Here is a 20,033-nt window from a genome sequence, read left to right as displayed (position 1 = left end):
GAAGCCTTTATAGTTCTGTGACATTTGATGAATACTTATTGAACCCTTTCATAAAGTATCATCTAGTACATTTATTGAATTTTATTTATGTAATTTTTTTTACCCCAAATCTCCAAGACCAATTTTTATTAGTAGCCAATGGAAGACTTTAACTGTCTTAAAAAAATAAAAACAGCATGACGATTGAGATACATTGATGATTCCAAGTTCATCACTTATGCACATGCACACATGACTTTGGGCTACACTATACCTTTTTTGTTTCAGACTTACCTTCATAATTACATTTTATATAGGTTTGTTTTAAACTATTATAATATTATGAATAATCAAAACATATAAAAAAGAATCAGGTGAAAAGCAAAATTTTTTTCCATCCCACATTCCTACTTATTGCTCTCCTTCAATCTCTCTAGACTAAACCACTTTTAACAAAACTTGTGAATCTTAGAGAGTTGTAAATTTTTCAAACTGGAAAGGAATTTCAAGGAGTTGTTGTTTATCCTGTTTCATTTTTATAAATGAGAAAACTGAGACTCAGACAGGTGGAGTGACTAGCCCAAGACTAGCTTAAGGGGTAAATATTGAAACTAGGACATTTTATGGCAAGTTCAGTTTTCTTTGCACTTCATTAACGGTTTCCAGTCATGGCCATACGTTAGCGGTTGGTATGCTTTTAAAAATATCAGGCTTTCTTCTCTCTGCCTCCCCACTATCATTTGATTCTTTAGAGGTGAGCCTCAACCATTTGTATGTCTGAAAATACTCTCAGATTAGATTAGAGTAAAAACTGAGAACTCCAGAACTACCTCATGCTTGTAAATCTGCTAAATATTACCAAAACAAGCAACATTTTTACCAAAGATATTTATATTCTTAAAAAGGTTATGCACTGATTGAATGTTAAGGATGAATTGGGATTTCTTTCCCCCCCAATTTTATTGAGATATATTGACACACTGTAAAAGTTTAAGGTGTACAGCTTAATGACTTGACATATACATATATTGCAAAATGATTACCACAATAAGTTTAGTTAACATGCATCACCTCATAGAGTTTACAAAAACTTTATTTTTTCCTGGGATGAAAAATTTTGGTATCTACTCTCTTAATTACTTTCAAACATATCACATGGTACTGTTAACTAGTCATCTTGTTGTATATTACATCTCCAGTATTTATTTATCTTATAACTGGAAGTTTGTACCTTTTGACTCATTAGATGAAGGTGGATTGGGGGTTTTGAGTCAGGTGGAAGGAATGGTTTTGGTCTCTCCTTTCTTAAAGGTCACACAGGGTCCTGTCACTAGCCTATTCGGAAGCTGTGTTAAAATTGGGGAGAAAAAAGGAGATCTTTCTTGAAGACATTTCTCTACCATTGGCCTTCTACCATTGCCATGATAAATATGAAATCTACAATGACCATGGCATAAAAGCCTTTCCCAGAGCTGCACGCTGTGTGACCTTACAATGGTGATTCCAATGAACACATGTCCATGGGTTACTTGTGTTTATAATGGTTTGGAAACCACTATAAAGATAAAATAATTTTGAAGCACTCTAAGTTTTTTTTTAAATAAAGAGGATAGACAATAAGGAGAGTTTACAGTGACAGAGTACTGCTCATTGACAATGCCCCTCCTTTTTTTTTAAGGATTGAGTTAGGTCATACTTACCAGTTCTACCTTCACCCCTCTTTAAACAATCATTTTTATTAATTTCTCCCTTGACTTCAACTCCAGCTTTCAGAGAAACATCCAGATTAAACCCGAGGCATCTCTGTATATCCCTTAGTTCAACACCTGTTTAATGTATTTAGTTGAAAATTGTTAAATAGTGTTTATCAACATCACAAATAAATTCCAATTTTGCTATTTTGTAAGAAGCGTACTTACTGGGATTCCTACATATTATTACTGAGCTCAAATGCAAGGTCATATCTGCCCTGATTTGTCCTCATATTAGAATCTAGCAGCCTCCTTTTGAATTTGCTTGTCAACTTAATACCAAAGGACATAGAAATTTGCTCCTTGTTTGAAAGGGACAGAAGTCAGAATAGGGCAGTTATAGTAAAGTCCTTCACCTCTAATAACATGGCAGGGAGACACTGACATCTAACATATACTGAATACTTATCATATACACAACATCTTTCTAAGCATTTTGTATGCATTAATTAATTTAATCCTCACATTGGTCTTTTGAGGTAGGTTCTATTATTGTCCGCATTTTACAGATAAGGATATGGAATGGCAGAGCACGTAAGTAATCTGCCAATGGAATTCAGCAATTAGCCAAGTTAGTATTTGAACCAGGGTCGTCTGGTTGTTAAGCACTTCTCTATATTGACTTCATAATTTGGTCGTGGGATGCATCAACATCTCTTGATCCTCTTTGGAAGACTCTTCATTATTAAGGTAGCTAGTTATTGCTTTGAGCAGATGGCTTATATAGACGACAATTTTGTTTTGGTCCTATGAATGTTACTTAGTAGATAGCAGTCTTGGAAGCTGACTAACTGTGGTGTGTGGATGCCACAGTTATTAGGAAGAAAAATCCTAATATTTAATTCAAGCATATAATTTATTATCTATTTAGAAGAGAGAATAATAATTTTATTTTAAGGGTAAACTGCCTCAGTTCATTGACCATGTAGTTTTTGCTCTTATTTATCATTTCAAATCATACACACACACATGCCAAAATGCTTTATGAAAAAGGAAAGGGAGAAGTTAAGTTAAACCCAGTGTTTCATGGTGGAATTTAGAAGTAGGGATCTGGGGCATTCAGGCATTCATTGACTCAACAAATATTTTTTGTGTACCCACAACTAGTGAGAACTTGAGAAATATCAGGTGTCTTTTCCCATGAGAAAGGGAGAGGGAGGATAAAAATGGAAGACCATGCTAGAAATCCAGAATACTAGATTTCCAGCTGTAACCTAAGAAGCATAAAGACTTTGATTCTGAAGCTGGGGATGAAAATACCTAAGTGATCCCAATGAACTTAGCTTCTCTACCTTCGCTGTGGAACTTTTCATGTTCAGACAGGGTCTGGACATCCCAAATCTAGGTGGAGGACATGGCCTGGTCTTCAGGTATTGCTAGTGAAGAAGTGAGAAAGATGACTTCCCTCTCAAAGATACCAGAACTGACCTAATGATCCTTGTCTACTAAGGCCAGATGCTAAGTAAATTTAAGTGGGTAGGTCTGAGTTATCCAAGATTAAAAATTTTGGCCCATGGAACTTTTTTTACCAAAGCAACTCTTAGCCTGAATTGTTCCTTGTGTTTTGATCATCCTTGTTGAGCCTTTCTCTTCTGATTTTCAGGTCACTCAAGACATAGCCCTCGTGTGTCCCTCGCCCATGTGATGTCTATCAAAATAGCCTACCAGGCAGGACTCATGAGACTTCATCATTCTATATATAGCCCTGTAAGGCAGTATAATCCAAATAACCTCATATTTCACTCCCCCTGGCAGTGTTTCTCCTTGCTTAAGACTGAGGCATCAGGAGTTCTGGCCAGGTCATATTTGTTTTGTCTATAAAGTGCTTACCACCTATGGGGTCAATGTCAGACTTCAAGCTCATAGCCATATCACATTCTTCACTTGACACAGATAGAAGCTATAGGGAAGGAGCCATAGAAAAGGTTTTTGCCAACACTTCCTGCCCTAAGAGACACACTGAAGAACGCTGAGGACAGAGAAAAGAGCTATGTTGGCGCCTACCTCCTCTTTAAAGAACATTATAACTAGAAATAATTACTCACAAAATAAATAATTAAAACTGATTAACACAGTCACTTTGCATCTACTTTATTCTTAAAAGGCTTAGATAAAGCTGTTAGGCCAGTATGGTAACCATGTAGTACATAGGTTTTTCCTGTACATGTGGCAGACATTGATGATCGACCATGGCCTTCTTTCCATGTTCCAAGTGTGGTCAGATATCTACTCAACATGGACCCAATTCAACTACCACCCTATGATTAGACGTGTCATAAGATGAGGTAAAGCTGATTTTTCTACCCTTGCTTTAAGACACCAGACTTATACAATCTTAACATTACTTTCTTCCTCCTCCTTAAAGGAAAATAGAGAAAAATATTTTCTTTCCAATACTGAAGAATCCTTTGGAAGATAATTGTCATACATATAATTGAACCAGTTTATTGATTAAGAAATAGGTTATGTAAATTATGTCTCTTGTACTTTTTTCACCTTTTAAGTAGTATGTCACTAGAAGCAGCATCACCAACTGATATTAAATTACAGTACAATTTTGTGCATTTCTCAATAATGCATGACCAAGTCATCTAGTTTGAGGTAGAAGTCAATTTGCTGTCTGATAGGGTTTTAGATGCCAAAGGGCGGAGAGAGAGTTCTCTCAAAGAAGCAGGACTTTATTTTAAAACACTTAACCACTGAAAGAGATTAGCAATAGGAATAATGATTGGTTAAAACAACATTAGAAGTTAGAACACTATTTCTAGGTATACCTTTCTCTTTCATGGATGCTTTATCCAAAACATATATTAGTTCATAGAATCCTCCTAGAGACCCAGAGCTACTATAGTGGGTTCCATAGGTTTCCAAAAATGCAAAATATTCCCCCTTTGCATAGGTAGTCGGCAGAGCTTTTATGTCATCCAAGAAAGTTGTTGTCAGCATGACATCCCGATTTCTCATCACAAATCTCCCCAGATGAATTATTCCTTTCATATGCAGAAACACTTTTTCCTTGATTGTAGAACAGAAGAAAAAAAATATGAGTTTCATCACCACTATTTCAAATTTAAAAATCACAAAATTTAAAAATCACAAAAATAAAAAATCACAAAATTTAGAACTTCCCCAGGCAACAAATGTTTTAGCAGTGACCCTAGATGACCACTTTAACCCAGTAGGATGGCAAACTCAAAATGTGGTTAGTCCCAACTGTTGATGAAGATGGGCAGCAATCGGAACTCTCAAGCACTGCTGGTGGGAATGTACAATGGCCTAATCACTGTGGAGAACTGCTTGACAATTTCTTGTAAAAGTAAACACACATCTACCCTGTGGTCAGCAATTCCACCTCTACATAGTTACCTACGATCAGTGACAAAATAGTCCACAAAGAGATCTGTACGAGACTTTTAGAGCAACGTTAGTCAGAAGAGCTTAAAACTAGAAACCACTGAAATGTCCAGAAATAGAAGAACTGATCAACAAATTGTGGTATGTTCACAAAAAGTACTACTAATTAGCAATAAAAAGGAACAAACTACCGATACACGCAACAACATAAATACATCTCAAAAATATTACGCTGAGTGAAAAGAGTCAGACACAAAAGAGTATGTACTGTATGATTTCACTTACATGAAGTTCTAGACCAGGTGAAATTAAGCTATGGTCAGAGAAATCTGAAAAGTGGTTGCCTCTCAGGCAGTAGGGGATTGACTGAAAAGGGCATGAGGGAATTTTCTTGAAGTGATGGAAATGTTCTATGTCTTGTTTGACAAGGTGGTCACACAGGTGGATACAAAAGTCAAAACTCATGGAACTACAGGCTTAAAATATTTGTTATTTGCATTATCATTTGTAAGTTATACCCCACTAAGTTGATTGTAAAATGTTGGCAAATGGAAGGAAATGTAGACATTCTATATGGAGCCCAATCTTCTCATTTTGCAGATGAGGAAACTCTGATCCAAAGGTATCAAGTTATTTGCTCCAAATAACAAAAATAGTCTTTGGCAGTGATTGGTACTACAAACCTAGGTCTCAGATCTCCCTGCTCCTTCCTCTAAGTCCTTTCAATTTTTTATAACAAAGATAGGATAAACAACATTTTAAGAAATGCAAGCTAAATGAGTGAATAGTTAAGCATTCCTAGGTATGATGGCTTAAATTTCCAGGAGAAAACTGAGGCAGTGACAAAGAACTATGTTTCAATGCCACAGACTGTCCCAGTCAAAACTAAACTACAATGTACACCTATGATTTGTAGATGGTTCATTTAAGTTGCTCCTGCTATAGTAGTGGTTAACACATGTTGATTGCATAGAAGTTGAAAACATTTTATTATTTTTTAAAAGTATATCTTGGTGTATATGAACATCACACCAAACTTTCTGTGTTTTAGAAGCACAACTGTTCACATTGTATGGCTGTGGGTGATGGTCAGTGATTCAGTCTTCAACAACGAATTTGCCTTCTGATGACTTGCATAATAATTCTCAGTGGAGTCTCAAACATGCACAAAACATATTTGGACTCCTCTTCATTGTTGCTAAAATTAGGAGGTATAACTTGTCAGAGAGCGTTAACATTCTTTGGCTCAACTTATTTCAGAGGTAGATCTTAGATCATTTCCATCCAAATATAAAGTTGTTCCTTCCATCTTAGATAATAAAAACAAAATCTCTCGGCCTCACTTGTCTAATCACTTGCTACCAATTTCCTTGCCTTCATTAGAAGCAAAATTCCTTTAAAAAAAATTCTGTACTGGCTGTTTTCAATTCCTCTCTTTCTATTTTCTCTTAAATCTAATTCAATCATGCAGCTTTCCTCACTACTTCAGCAAAACTTCTCTTGTCAAGGTCACCAATGACCTTCACAATGCTAAAGCCAGCAGCAGTTACTTCTTAGTCCTTCTTCTTTGACATATTCGCACGTTTGACCCAGTTCATTACTCCTTTCTCCTTGATACGGATTCTTTTCTTCTAGGGCAGTTCTTCTCAAACTGTAAAGTGTAGACAAATCACCCATAGAATCTTGTTAAAATGCAATTCTAATTCAGTAGGTCTGGGTCAGAGGCTGAGGTCTTAGCTTCCTGGTGATGCTAATGTTGCTGATCCATGGACCACACCTTGAGTAGTGAGGTTCTAGGGCATTATATTTGCCACACCTTGCTGTCCTCTGCTGGTTCTTCCTCTTTCGCCAGACCTCTTTCTATCGAAGTTCCTTGAGTTTAGTCTTGGATCTTCTCTTTTCTATTTACATTAATTCTTGGCGGTCACACGAAACCTTATGACTGTAAGCACCATCTACATACAAACAACTCCCAAACTTACAGCTCAATCCCAGATCTTTTTGTCAAACTCCAGACTTATAACATCAACTTCCTACTTAACATCTCCAAATGAATGTCTAACAGACATCTCAAACTTAATCTGACTACAATTGAATTATTGTTTTTATTCTCTCAACCTGCTCTACCGAAAGTTTTCTCTATCTCAGTTAGTAGCAGCTCCATCCTTCCAGTTGTTTATACCTTAGACTCATGCTTGACTCTATACCTGTTCCAACCATCTGCACACACCTGGATTCCTGCAATAGTTTTCAACAAACCTTCTTCCTTTTGCTCTTCACTCTCATAATTTCTTCTCATTTAAAATAAATTAGCATATGTCAATCTTCTATTCAAAAAGTTCTACTGACTTCTCATGTCACTCAGAGAAAAAGCTAAACTCAGAACAGGCTGTGAGGCCCTTCATGATCTGGTTCAGGATAAACTTTCTAACCCGTTCTCCTGGTTCCCTTGGCCCAATGGGCAGATATGTTCCCACCTTAGAGACTTGTCTCTAACAGTTCCTTCTGCCAGGTACATCATCCCAACTATGACTATTTGGCTATTTCTTCTCCTTCAAATCTTCATTCAGATTTCATTTCCTTAATGAAGTCTACCCTGGACTTTCTTTTTAATATTGCCACCTGCCCAGCACTCCTGATTTCCCTTGTGTTATTCTACTTTTTGTTTTATTCCATAGCACTTATCACTTTCTAAATACTATATATCTCACTCTTTTGCTATTACGTTTATTTTGTCTATCTCTCCCTGCTGAACTTCCAGCTCCCTGAGGACAGGAATCCTTTTTAGTTTGGTTCACAAATGTATTCTAAGCCCCTGGAACAGTGCCTGGCCACATAAGAAATCCACATTAAATATTTGTTGTATGATTTAAAGGATTTTCCAACTGCATAGTATGGATGGGTATGCATATTTATATAGAGACAAGGTACAGAGCCCTCCAAAACAATTGTATGATTAGGCATAATATAAATACTAAGTGTGAATTATTATTATTTTTAAAGGAGAGCGTATCTAAACAGGTGACTATGTTATCAGAAAAGGAAGAATGAACATTTTACCAGCATCATACTGATTACAGAAAGTGTTTCCTATATTTCAAAGGTGATGAAACAAAATTCTAAATCTGGATTAAATATTAAAAAACACATTTTCAAAGCTTAAATTAAGGTATAATTACAAAGTAAGCAGACCAATGTCATATGCAATGTGTACAATTTCATGGCATCTACTTTAGAGACGCTTTCCAGTAAGTTGTCATCAGTGTAAGATACTGCAATGAAGAATCAGACTGAATTCCTCAGTCTGATTCTTCATTGTCATTCTGAAGATGGTATAAATTCAATAGTCTATTACCACAGTCTCAGTCCAAAAGTATGTTCCGAATTCTTAATACGTTTGTTCTCTGTTTATCACCACCAAATATCTCACCCCCTCATATACTGCAGATCCCAAGGCCCTTTCTTCAGTTAGCATTCTTCTTCCTCACCTCCTAGCTACATATTTGGGGATTTGCTGAGTATTATTTTTTCTTTCTCTCCAGTGAACTCTATCTGGTCCAAACACTTAAACTTAAAAGAGGGGGTTTGGTTAGTTTGAAAAATATCCCATTATATCCTCTATATTAAGTGTTTGGTCTTACCTTTTCAGAAGAATGTGACAAGAGCAGTTGGTAAGTTTCATTTTTGGAATATGTAAATCGAAATTTACCCTCAGCATTTGTAAGACTGAAGTTTTTTTTGCCAGACTTTTCAATTGCTTCGGTAGGTGTGAATTTTAAAGTTATATTTGCATTAAAATTTGATGTCTTCTCTTGGACAATTCTTTTGAATGACTCCATCTGTTCTTCATAATATTCAGTTCTGAAATTTTTATCGGCTTTGGTCTAAAAGAGAATGATGAAATGCTGTGAAAAACAACATACAAAAAAACCACCCCAAATAAACACAGATGAAAGAAAAAACAAGCAATTATTTGAAAGGTATTTGAGCAAAGGAGTTAAGAGTGAAGCACTGAAGTGACATCGCTGGGCTCTGATACAGACTCCATGACTGAGGACAGGACACAGTAATCTCTCTCTGCGTCTGATTCCTAGTCTATGAAAAAGAGATGCTCACCATACATAGCCCAAACGCTGTTAGAAGATAATGAAATGAGATAATGCATATGAAGGGCTTAGAACATAGCAAACTTTCAAATGTTAATATGTTAATAATTAAAGAGCAATTTGCATAACAGATGCACAATATACTTCCATTTGTGTAAAAAAAGAAAGAAAGAAAGAAATGATAAAGCCAACACTGACTGAAGGCTTCTGGGCCAGCACTGCTTTGAATATTTTATGCATGTTTATTAATTTAAGCAGAAAGGTTAAGACGAGCTCTGCACTCTGAAACTTTACACTCTCCTGTCCGTTAATACATACATACATAAAGAAATAAATAATAAAAAACTAAAAAAAAAAAAAGACTAGGAAAGCAAGCAAGCGAAGAAAGGTCTTTATGTGCACAGAAAATTACCAGAAAAATTGACAAAGCTAAGTGTTTGCCCTTGAGAAGGGGAACTGTGAAATAGAAATCTGGAGAGGGAGCAGGCTTATATTTCCTTGAATAATCTTCGGCGATGTTCAGACTTTTTGACTTTTTTTTTTTTTACCACTTTCATGTTTGCATGGGGGAACAAAACACCCTGAACTAAACAACCTAGTTAAAAATTAAAAATACTAAACTTTCAATTAAAGAATTCTTAGCCACAAAACCAAAAGGCAACCGACAGAATGGGAGAAGATATTTGCAAATGACATATCAGATAAAGGGCTAGTATCCAAAATCTATAAAGAACTTCTTAAACTCAACACCCAAAGAACAAATGATCCAATCAAGAAATGGGCAGAAGACATGAACAGATATTTTTCCAAAGAAGACATCCAAGTGGCCAACAGACACATGAAAAAGTGCTCAACATCCCTTGGCATCAGGGAAATCCAAATCAAAACCTCAACGAGATACCACCTCACACCAGTCAGAATGGCTAAAATTAACAAGTCAGGAAATGACAGATGTTGGCGGGGATGCGGAGAAAGGGGTTAGCCTAGTGATGGGTATTTAAGAGGGCACGTTCTGCATGGAGCACTGGGTGTTATGCACAAACAATGAATCATGGAACACTACATCAAAAACTAATGATGTGATGTATGGTGATTAACATAACATAATAATAAAATAAAAAAAGAAAAAAGAGTTCTTAGCCAACTTGACAGTTGTCAGGTATCAGTGGGAAGTTTGTTAATCTCAGTGGTGAAACTCTTCCCAGAGGTTCTCTGCAATAGGTTGTAACTCTTGTCTGAGAAGGAGCCACCCATCTCTTCAGTCAGCACAGACTGGATCCGCATACAGTGGGGAGCTGTTCTGCACAGGAAATGCTATGGTCTGAATGTTTATGTCCCTTATGTCCCTTCACAAAATCCATATGTTAAAATCCTAATGACCATTTCAATGGTAGGAGGGGGGCCTTTGGGAAGAGTCTTCATGAATGAGATTAGTGCTGTCATAAAAGTGACCCCACAGAACTCTCTAGCCCCTTCCACCATATGAGGATGCAAGAAGTCTGTAGCCCAAAAGAGAGCCCTAACTCAACGAGACTAGCACTCTGATCTTGGACTTCCAGAACTTCTGATGTTCTCATCTCCAGAATTGTGAGAAATAAATTTCTGTTTTTTTTTCTTTCTAAGCTACCCTGTCTCTGGTATTTTGTTATACTGGCCTGAATGGACTCAGACAAGGAAACTAAACTTACCATCTAATGGGAATATATATAAAAAATGTGTATAATTTTCATTAAATCTAGGCATGCTGGGAAGAGTGCTCAATATGAAGGGGGTGAGTAACCTAACCACATCACTTCCCTGCTTAAAATCTTTCAGTCTTCCCACTGCCTTTAAGATAGTCTAAACTAGACTTATTCCAAGTTAATCTCTTCCTGACTGTACTCCAGCCCTTTAGACACATTTTTTATTTTCACAGCCTGTGCTTCTTCCCACCACAGGGCCCTCTTATGCTGCTTTACTTTCTGGAATGTTCTCTGACATTTGCCTCCCCCACTCCCCATAAACCAAACACATACACATTCTCTCACATATACACACTCTAAGGCTTGACGTGGTTAATTCCTACTCCTATTTCAAGTCTTAGCTTAAATATTACTTTTTCAGCAGGGAGGGGTCTTTCCTAATCCCACAGACTAGCAAATCTGTTTTCTATAAGCTCTCATGTCTCTTAAAATAAAACAAAATGCAGGGCGCCTGGGTGATGCAGTTGGTTAAGCGTCCAACTCTTGGTTTCGGCTTAGGTCATGATCTCAGGGTCCTGAGATTGAGCCCTGCATTGGGCTCTGCACTCAGTGTGGAATCTGCTTAAGACTCTCTCTCCCTTTGCCCCCTACCCTCTGCATGCTCTCTCTCAGATAAACAAATCTTTAAAAAAATAAAACAAAATGAAAAACCTTTTCTTTTATGATTGTTTATTTAATAGACTTTCTGATGGTAAGCTCCAAAAAGTCAGGGAACATGTCTGTCTTATATCTACACATCCACTATAGCCTCACCACTTAATAAAGTGCCTGGCATATAGTAGATGCTAACAAAAATTTATTAACTTTAATACAGCTAACAATAAAAACTAGTATTTATTGAGTGCTTACTCTGTGCCAGGGCTGTTAAAAGTGGTTTATGTAGAATAAAACATTTAATTTCTTACCTTTAAGATAATTTCTGTAATTATCCCCATTTTACCAATAAGAAAACACAGGTTAGGAAATTTGTTTGAGCTCACACAGCTAGCATTGAAACCCAGAAAGTCTGATTCTAGGGCCGAGCTGTTAATTCTTATGCTACACTGCCAAAGAGGGCTTGACAAATTCTAGCTAGTAAAATAAAGGACTCATGGAAAAGGTTGCCTTGAACTTGGCCTTGAAAAATGAATAGGCTTTCTGTTGCCTTGAGATCTAAGGCTAGTGGAAGTGTTGCTGGGTGAACTGGGGAGACCCTGGGCTCTAGGGCCTCAGCCCAGCCCATCTGGAATGAGTCCCTGAAGGTTCTTGGTCATGACTCGGGAAAGAATTCGAGGACAGACACTCAGCACAGTTGATGAGGGTCACAAATGGTTAAGTTTATTAAATCGAAAAGTACACTCTCGAGATAGGAGAGCAGGTGAGCTTGGGAGAGAGCTGTGCACCCTGGGGGTTGGGTTTCTATCTTTTACTGACAGTTGTTAACTAGGGGGTGGAATGTTTATGGGGGCGGGAAGCAGGGCTTTGCACTTTTTCTCCCTAATTTGGTCAGAGGTTTCCTGTCATGGCACCTGCCATCTTGGGCCTGTCTGGTTTGCTCCAGCTTCTTGTGGAGCGCGGCAGTGTAGGCCTCTGACCTTCCCGATAGTGGACCATGACTTCCTTCTTGCTGACTTCCAGGTATCCTGTTAGAACCTAACTGCCTACTCTAATAGGAGCCACTGAACACAATTCTACTCAGTCTTTAAAGCTGAAAAGGGCCAGAGCCGAGCAAAATGGCACCAGGGAAGTATTTCCTAACTCTCCTGGAAGGCCGAGCTCTTCCTAGCTTACTGTGTGCTAATTGGCAGCAAGATAAATGTGGTGTAATTTGTAGGCACCTGCACTTATTCCTGACATGGCTAGGAAGAAAGAGGCACTGGCAGAGATCAGCTTAGCAGTGTGGAGGATTGCTGGCAGGTGTAAGAGAATATTGGTCAGGGTATCTGTTAGGATGCTGTTGAATGGTCCTGTCTGACTGCTGGGATGACAGTAGTAAGTAGAGTCTGAAACAGTGAAGGTGGGGTCACTCCAAAAAGAAGTCTGAGTTCCATGACAGGCAGTTAGAGATGGACCAATATTGGGAATCATCATGAAGAGAGAGCAAAAAATCTTTGAAGAGAGGCCAAGTGGCAAGATTATAGAAAGCAGGATGACGCAAGGATAGAAGCAAGTTTCTTTATGAAAACCAAAATAAACAGACATGGAGAAGATGAAATTAGAGAGACAGCCAAGGGGCTTGCGTGTTCCGGAAGGCCATGCATATTATAGGGGACAGTTCAAGCTCTCTTGTTTAAAGGTTTATACAACTGATGCTTCTTGAAAAGAAAGACACATGATTTCTGGAACTGGGGGTGGAAGAGATAGAATACAACCAATAAATATTGTAGAGTTCAAATTGAAAGGAAAAGGTGGGAGAGCAACTGGAAATAGAAAGTAAAAAGGGAAAACTGTTAAGGATGCAACTAAGACTTTGTACAGATAGACAATGAAAGCATGTGTTATTTATTATGATTATTCAAGACATCTCTCACTAATTGAGAGAAGGAACCTGGAAAGAGCAGACTGACTGCCAGCTCATGAGCCACCCTCAGCCAAGGTACTGAGGGAAGCCATCCCCACACTCCCAACCCTTTAGCTACTAAATTTTGGGGTAATTTGAAATTTCGTAATCAGTAACAAATATGGTTCTTTTCCATTATCTTCAATGGATCATTTTCTGTGCTTGTATCTTAAATGTTAATGTGCTCTAGGACTTCATTCTCTATGTTCTTTTCTCTTTCATGGTATACTTCCTGGATGATCTCAAGCACTCTCAAGATTTTAATGACCATCTAATGCTGATGATTCCTAAATTTCTGCCCCCAATTTAGACTCTCTCTCTCCCTGCACATTTATATAATGTACTCTCTCAGTATCACTCCATCTAGATGTCACACAGACACTTGCACTCAAAATTATCAAAATTCAAATCATTATCTTCTTGGAATTGACTTTGACTCTTCTTTTGGCAGATTCCCCCCTCCCTGACTTCCCAGGTCTTTTTTGATGGCCTATCATCCAGTGGGGGTGTCCTTTTACTTTCTGTCTCCATACTTTACATCCATGGCGAGTTTTCTTTGTTATGGCTAGACATTGTTCTAAGCACTTTGCACTTATTAAACACATTTAACCTTTTCAAAATCTTATGAAGTATGTATTATTACCACTCCACTCTATGATAAGAAACTGAGATTCAGGAAGATAAATAAGTTACCTAATGTCTCATGGATGATAAGTGGAGGAACTTAGAATTTAAACCCAGGGAGTCTTAATTCAGAACTGGCCAATTGACCATATGCTACCCTGTTGCCAATTCATTAGTGAACTTTTAGTTCTTAAATATGCTAGATTTAAAAAAAAAATGCTGATTCCCTTTCTTCCTTTCAGTCTCTACTATTATATAAACAGTTTAGTCTTTCATCATTTCCTTCTTGGACCATGAAATAGCCTCCTTCTGTTGTTACCTCTCTGGTCTTGTCCTTTTGAAATTTATATCCATAAAATACAAAGATTTAAAATGAAACTTTGACCCTGTTGCTGTCCTCAGTGGCTCTCTTCTCATGCTCAGGATCATGTCCAAATTACTTAATATGGCATATGAGAACCTTCCTTATTTGATTCCTGCCTGTGACTCCAAATTTGAACTCATATTAGTTTATCATAGACCATAGTTCCTTTCAAAATAGACCAGTCTTTTGTTCCTAGGAAACATCAATATACAATAAACAAACCAGCAGGTGCATAATAAACCTGATCTATACACTGCCAGGGCTTCTAAATGGACCCAAGTTGCAGCAGAAAGTACAGTTGTAATGTTTATTAAGCCTCTGTTTTCTGTTTTGTTGTCAATCTTAATGGAAATTCCAATTAAATATTTACTTGATTATGGGCTCTTGCCTTCATTAGACGCATGAGCTTTTAAGGAAAACATTGTTGGGGTGCCTGGATAGCACTGTCGGTTGAGCAGCTGACTTCTGATTTCAGCTCAGGTCATGATCTCAGGGTCATGTGATTGAGCCCTGGGTGGAGCTCCACACTCAGCCGGGAGTCTGCTTGGGATTCTCTCTCTCCCTCTTCCTCTTCCCCTCCCTCCCAGTCGCTCTCCCCCCCCGAAATAAATAAATAAATAAATATTTTAAAAAGTAAAGAAAAGATTGTTAATATACTGCATGCACTTATTTATTAATTCAGTGATCATTTGTTTTTAGCAAAGAATACAAGGTTAGTTTCTCAGGATTGCACAGTAAATAAAATAACTAGAAACTTGACTTAGGGTATATATGATGCAACAAAATACATGCTAGAACAGAAAGGGAAGCAGAGGCTATTGCATTAATTTACAGGTGGGGCATCTAACCGAAACAGAGAATTCAGAGAAAACTGAGGGAGGAGTGGTAATCAAAAGCCAGGTTAGGAACGACCTTTTTCTTCCTACCACAGAGATTGATTATTATCCTGCTGGCTACAGGGAAACACTCACTAAATATAAGCAGCTAAGTGATAAGATCAGATTTATCATTTATCTTCATACTGATGTGTGTGGAATGAATTGAAACTGAGCAAAACTAGAGGTCCTAAGCTGATAAGAAGACTCACAGCAGCCTAGTTGAGAAATGACAGGTGCCTAAGGCCGTGGCCATGGCAGTGAGAATGGAGAAGAGGAGACAGATTTAGGAGACATTGTGAAATAATGGAACTTGGAGATTGATTGGATACTGTAGACTTTGAGGGAGATGCGTCTGTAGAGAAAGTCTTTAGGATGATTCCCAGATTTTGAATTTGGTGATTAGGAAGATATTATTTCATTGTTTCATTGTATCCAGTTAAGTGAAGAAATCAAGAGCAAGAATCAGGGAACTGTGTGTTAAGAGTGAATATCAGCTTTGGGTATGTTAACTGTGTGATGACTGCACACAACTAGCCATATAGGTATCCAGGTCAGAGGGAGGCATGGGCTGGTAATATAGTATTTGTAAGCCATTAGGTTAGAGGTGAAAATTGAAGCCACAGGAGGGAATGAAATCAACCCAAGGAGAATATGTAGACAGAAACTAGTGAAACAAGGTGAAGTAAGAACTCTGGTAAGACCTATATTTAGGGGCTGTCCTAAGTAAAGGGAGCTCAAAAGAAACTTCAAGATGGACTTTCGCAAAAGCAGTTTGGGCAAGAAGGTAATAGAGATTTGGTGTTGTGGGCTGTATTATGTTCCCCCCAAATTCATGTGTGTAAGTCCAAAGCCCATGTACCTCAGAATGTGATTGTGTTTGGAGATACAAATACCAGAGAGTTAATTAAATTAAAATGAGGTCATTAAAATGGGCTCTAACCCAATATGACTGGTGCCTTTATAAAAAGAGGAGGTTAGAACTCAAACAGAGGGAAGAGGCTGGGGAGATACAGGAAAAATGGCATCTACAAGCCAAGGAGAGAGGCCTCAGAAGAAACCTGATCTCGGACTTGTAGCCTTTCAAATTGTGAGAAAATAAATTTTTGTTGTTTGAACCATCTAGTCTTGATAATTTGTTATGGCAGCCCTAGTGAACTAATATAGTTAGGGAGTTAATGGGAAATGCAAAAATTGAGACATCAAATGTAGATAAGAAGAGTATGTGGAGATGGGTGTTTCCTTCTTGTGTTTGTGTTTTTTTTAATGAGAGTCTTGAAGTATTTATTTATATATTAAGGGCAGGGTGGAAGATGAGAGAGAGGAGTTATTTATATATTAAGGGCAGGGTGGAAGATGAGAGAGAGGAGAAGATGAGAGAGAAGGCTTAAGAGGATAATTAACAAGGCACTTGACATGGAATCCAACATAAGGAAAGACACACTTTCTACTGAGACAGAATAGAAGGATGTTAAGGGTGGACTGAGTGAGAAGTAAGTTTGTACACAAGGACAACCTTAAGAAAAAACTAGAAAATTCTTTTCTAGGCTTGGGTATTCTCTGTCAAGTTGAAGCTAATGCCATCTACTGAGCTCAAGGTCAGAATGGTCAGATGAGGAGCTTGAGGGGGATGCTGGAAATTTTAAACCACCCCTGTGTGGACTGGGGAGGAATGCAGCCTGGGGGGAGGGGTGTGGACCAGCTGAGCTGTGTGGAGGCCCCAGGTGAGGCTATAATGCCACCAGTTCTTATATCATTATGAATTTCTCTAAGCAGTACAAGTTTACAAGAGGGGCAGAAAAATAATAGGGTTCATCCAAAGTTGGAGTGTTTCTGGATTATAGAAGGAATAGAAGTCAAGGGCATTGATAATATTATCAAGAGTGGTCAAAATGGATCTGGATTGATTATAGGAAGGAATTGAAAACCGGAGGAGCAAGATGGAATGGGAGGAAAGCCAGTGCCAAAGAACTGGATCTTGATGGGGTCCAAGAGTAGGTTTGTGGTCATAAGTGAGAGTGAGAGCTGAGAGATGGGCCAGGTGCAGTGAGGCAAAGGGTTAAACGTTGAATTCCCCAGTATTTGGAATCCACATGCATCACAGTTCTAGTGAACACAGCTAAGGATGTGGTTCCAAATGTGAGTGGCTCTAGTAGAACAGACACAAGAGGTTAAGAGGCAACAAAAAGTTATTGGCAGTCCACAGGATATAAAAGTCACCCAGGATTTGGGCAGGATTTGGGGAAAGGACAACTAGAATCCAGGTGCATTTTACAATTCTTTGTTGATCTCTTAAATCTTACATATTCATGGTGACCCAGGTTTAAAAAAAATGGTAATGAAAACCTGAAACCTGATTTACCAATTGTTACTTTCCAGAACAAAAGTGGAGACGACCAAAGAAGAACAAGGGAAAAGGAACTGATTTGTACATGACACCATCCCTGTTTTCTTCCCCATAATTGCAGGCTTCAGTGGTTCAGTATTACTTCTGATTTATTAAATAGCCAGTAGACCTTGACCTATAATGTGAATGCTAATTACACATTGAATCGTAGCAAAGTCTTTTACTAATTATATTCTTTAAAAAAAAGAATGATAGCAAATATTTATTGAGTGTTTGCTATGTGCCAATAACTTCCCGGGTGTTTTAGACTCATTTATCTTTACGAGATAGGCATCAGTATTTCTATTTTACAGATGAGGGAACTGAGGCAGGATGAGGAAGAATAATTTGCCCAAGATCTCACTGCTGCTTAAGAGTGGAGCTGGGATTCCAACCTATGTACTGTGTCCTGGGGAGCCAGAGAACCAGAGCCACTCTTGAGAGAAGAGGCACTGAGGGAGTGTGAATGTATCAGAGTCAGATGTTATTAGTACGAAATATTCCTCATACACTGATAGTTTGGTAGAATTCTTTCAAAACATAAAAGACAGTAAATTACTGTTGATGAGTAACTAAGACAGGATTTAAAAAATTAATTCATCCAATAAAAATTTGTTGAGCATCTTATATACACACATATTGAGTAGAGTATTAGTATAACAGGCTGTAAGGAAGTATAAAATGCATTCCTTGCCTTCAGTTCCTATAATAAAATACACAAAAAAGGAGGCAAACTATTCCATTGGATATTAAAAGGTGTAGGAAGAAATTCTTTCTAAGAAGTCAAAATAGAGATTTCCATTGAATAAGCTCATGTTCTTTTATGTATGGTAGGAACATATTTGGCTATTTCCCAGGACCATCACAGATGAGAGTGAGGGGAGCACCAGCAGCTGGAGCACTACGGAGGTAACGTAGGGACTTCAGCAAGCCCCCAGTCAACTCCATCAGCACTCCTCCGCTGACACCAACTCACGATCCAAGCCCACAGTCCCTGTCTGCTTTTTATCAACTTGATGCCAAGACCCATTTGGAGGCATTATTCTGATTGGAACTGATAAAAATTTACTAGAGTCTTCATTTCTCCCACTTTGTGTGAAGATCAGTTAGTTTTGCTACAGAAATATTAATGTGCTTGGTTATGAGATGCTGCTCCCAACTCCCCTGGGGGTGTAAGTAATATACGGGGTAAGCAACACATCATCTTCGTAAAATCCAAAATACTGACTACAGAAACCAATCTATTTCCAGGGTTGTAAATAAGAGAAAACAGTGTATTTACTCTCCAAAAGTAGCTTCAAGATCAGTCATGGGCAAGGTCCTGGCCCCGACCATCTTGTGTCACTCACAGCTATTCCTACCCCTAGAGAAAAGCTAAGAGGTTGGTCTCAGTGACGAAGACAGGAAAACTGTATGACACAGACCTGAGAACTAAAAACCAAATAAAGTAAGATGTCAACAACCCTTCTTTCATCAGCAATGACGAAGGTCACCTTATCTTTGGACTATTTTTTTTTAAGAAAGTGGAACATTTGTAATAACCTTTAGAAAGAGGATCATCTTCCCTTCAAAAAATGTGCTTAAAAAAGGTAAAAACCTGGCATGAGGGGGAAAAAATCAATAATCCAACATGGTCCCTGAAATTTGTGGGAAAATGATTCTATGCCGGACTTACAGGTACAAAAAAAAAAAAAAAAATAGGATAATGTGGTCACTTGTAAAAGAAATGCCAGTCAAATAGTCCAGACTTTAAAATATTTAGTATTCATGGGAGAGCAGGATCGCTTCAGGCTGCAATGAGCAGGGACTGTTTTACAACATTATTAAAAATAAAAGAAATATTAACTACATTTATTTAAAAGTATATGTGCTTTGGAAACCGTTGCAAGTGACCACAGTGATAAAAGACTTTGTGAAAACTGAATAAACTTTATGGGTCACCAAAGGGACCATTGAAGAAAACAGATTATTGTAGCTCCTGGTTCAGAATAAGCTAATTATTATTCTTTATTTTTATCTTGCTTAGACCAAAAAAATCTCTCTAATGGTGACGAATATTGATCCTTTAAACGGAGGGGTCCAGTTTGTGGATGGTTCTAGAGAATTTAGGTGACTTTCAGGAAGGTGGTTAAGTTTGGAGAGGCATTGGGTAGAGCAAAAATCATTTTAGGAAATGGCTTAACAAGGGCTAGAGGGGTTTGAGGTGAGTGAAAACAGCCACTCACATTAGTCAAGCAGGATCTACCTAGGGGAATGCTGAGTAACAAACCAATGTCAAGATGAGTTTTGATTTGTAGGCTAGCAAAAAGTGAG

The 20,033-nt window shown here is 38.0% G+C and overlaps 1 protein-coding gene across 1 annotated transcript in view; it reads right to left on the bottom strand.

The window, feature by feature from the left end:
* C9 (complement C9) overlaps window positions 1–20,033 on the bottom strand; it is a 52,611-nt gene that overhangs the window by 10,276 nt on the left and 22,302 nt on the right. Inside the window, exons 6-8 of the mRNA XM_088023191.1 lie at window positions 8,726–8,968; window positions 4,505–4,745; window positions 1,680–1,805 (exon numbers count right to left, since the gene is read on the bottom strand). Of these exons, the coding sequence (XP_087879317.1) occupies window positions 1,680–1,805; window positions 4,505–4,745; window positions 8,726–8,968 (610 nt within the window). The remainder of the gene's footprint in view (window positions 1–1,679; window positions 1,806–4,504; window positions 4,746–8,725; window positions 8,969–20,033) is intronic.

Source organism: Eumetopias jubatus, unplaced genomic scaffold, assembly GCF_037043125.1.
Source record: "Eumetopias jubatus isolate StellerSeaLion01/CBP00866 unplaced genomic scaffold, mEumJub1_p1.0 scaffold_5, whole genome shotgun sequence".
NCBI classification, from domain to species: domain Eukaryota; kingdom Metazoa; phylum Chordata; class Mammalia; order Carnivora; family Otariidae; genus Eumetopias; species Eumetopias jubatus.
The sequence above is the reverse complement of the archived record's forward strand: the minus strand, read 5'-3'. Positions and strand labels throughout refer to the sequence as shown.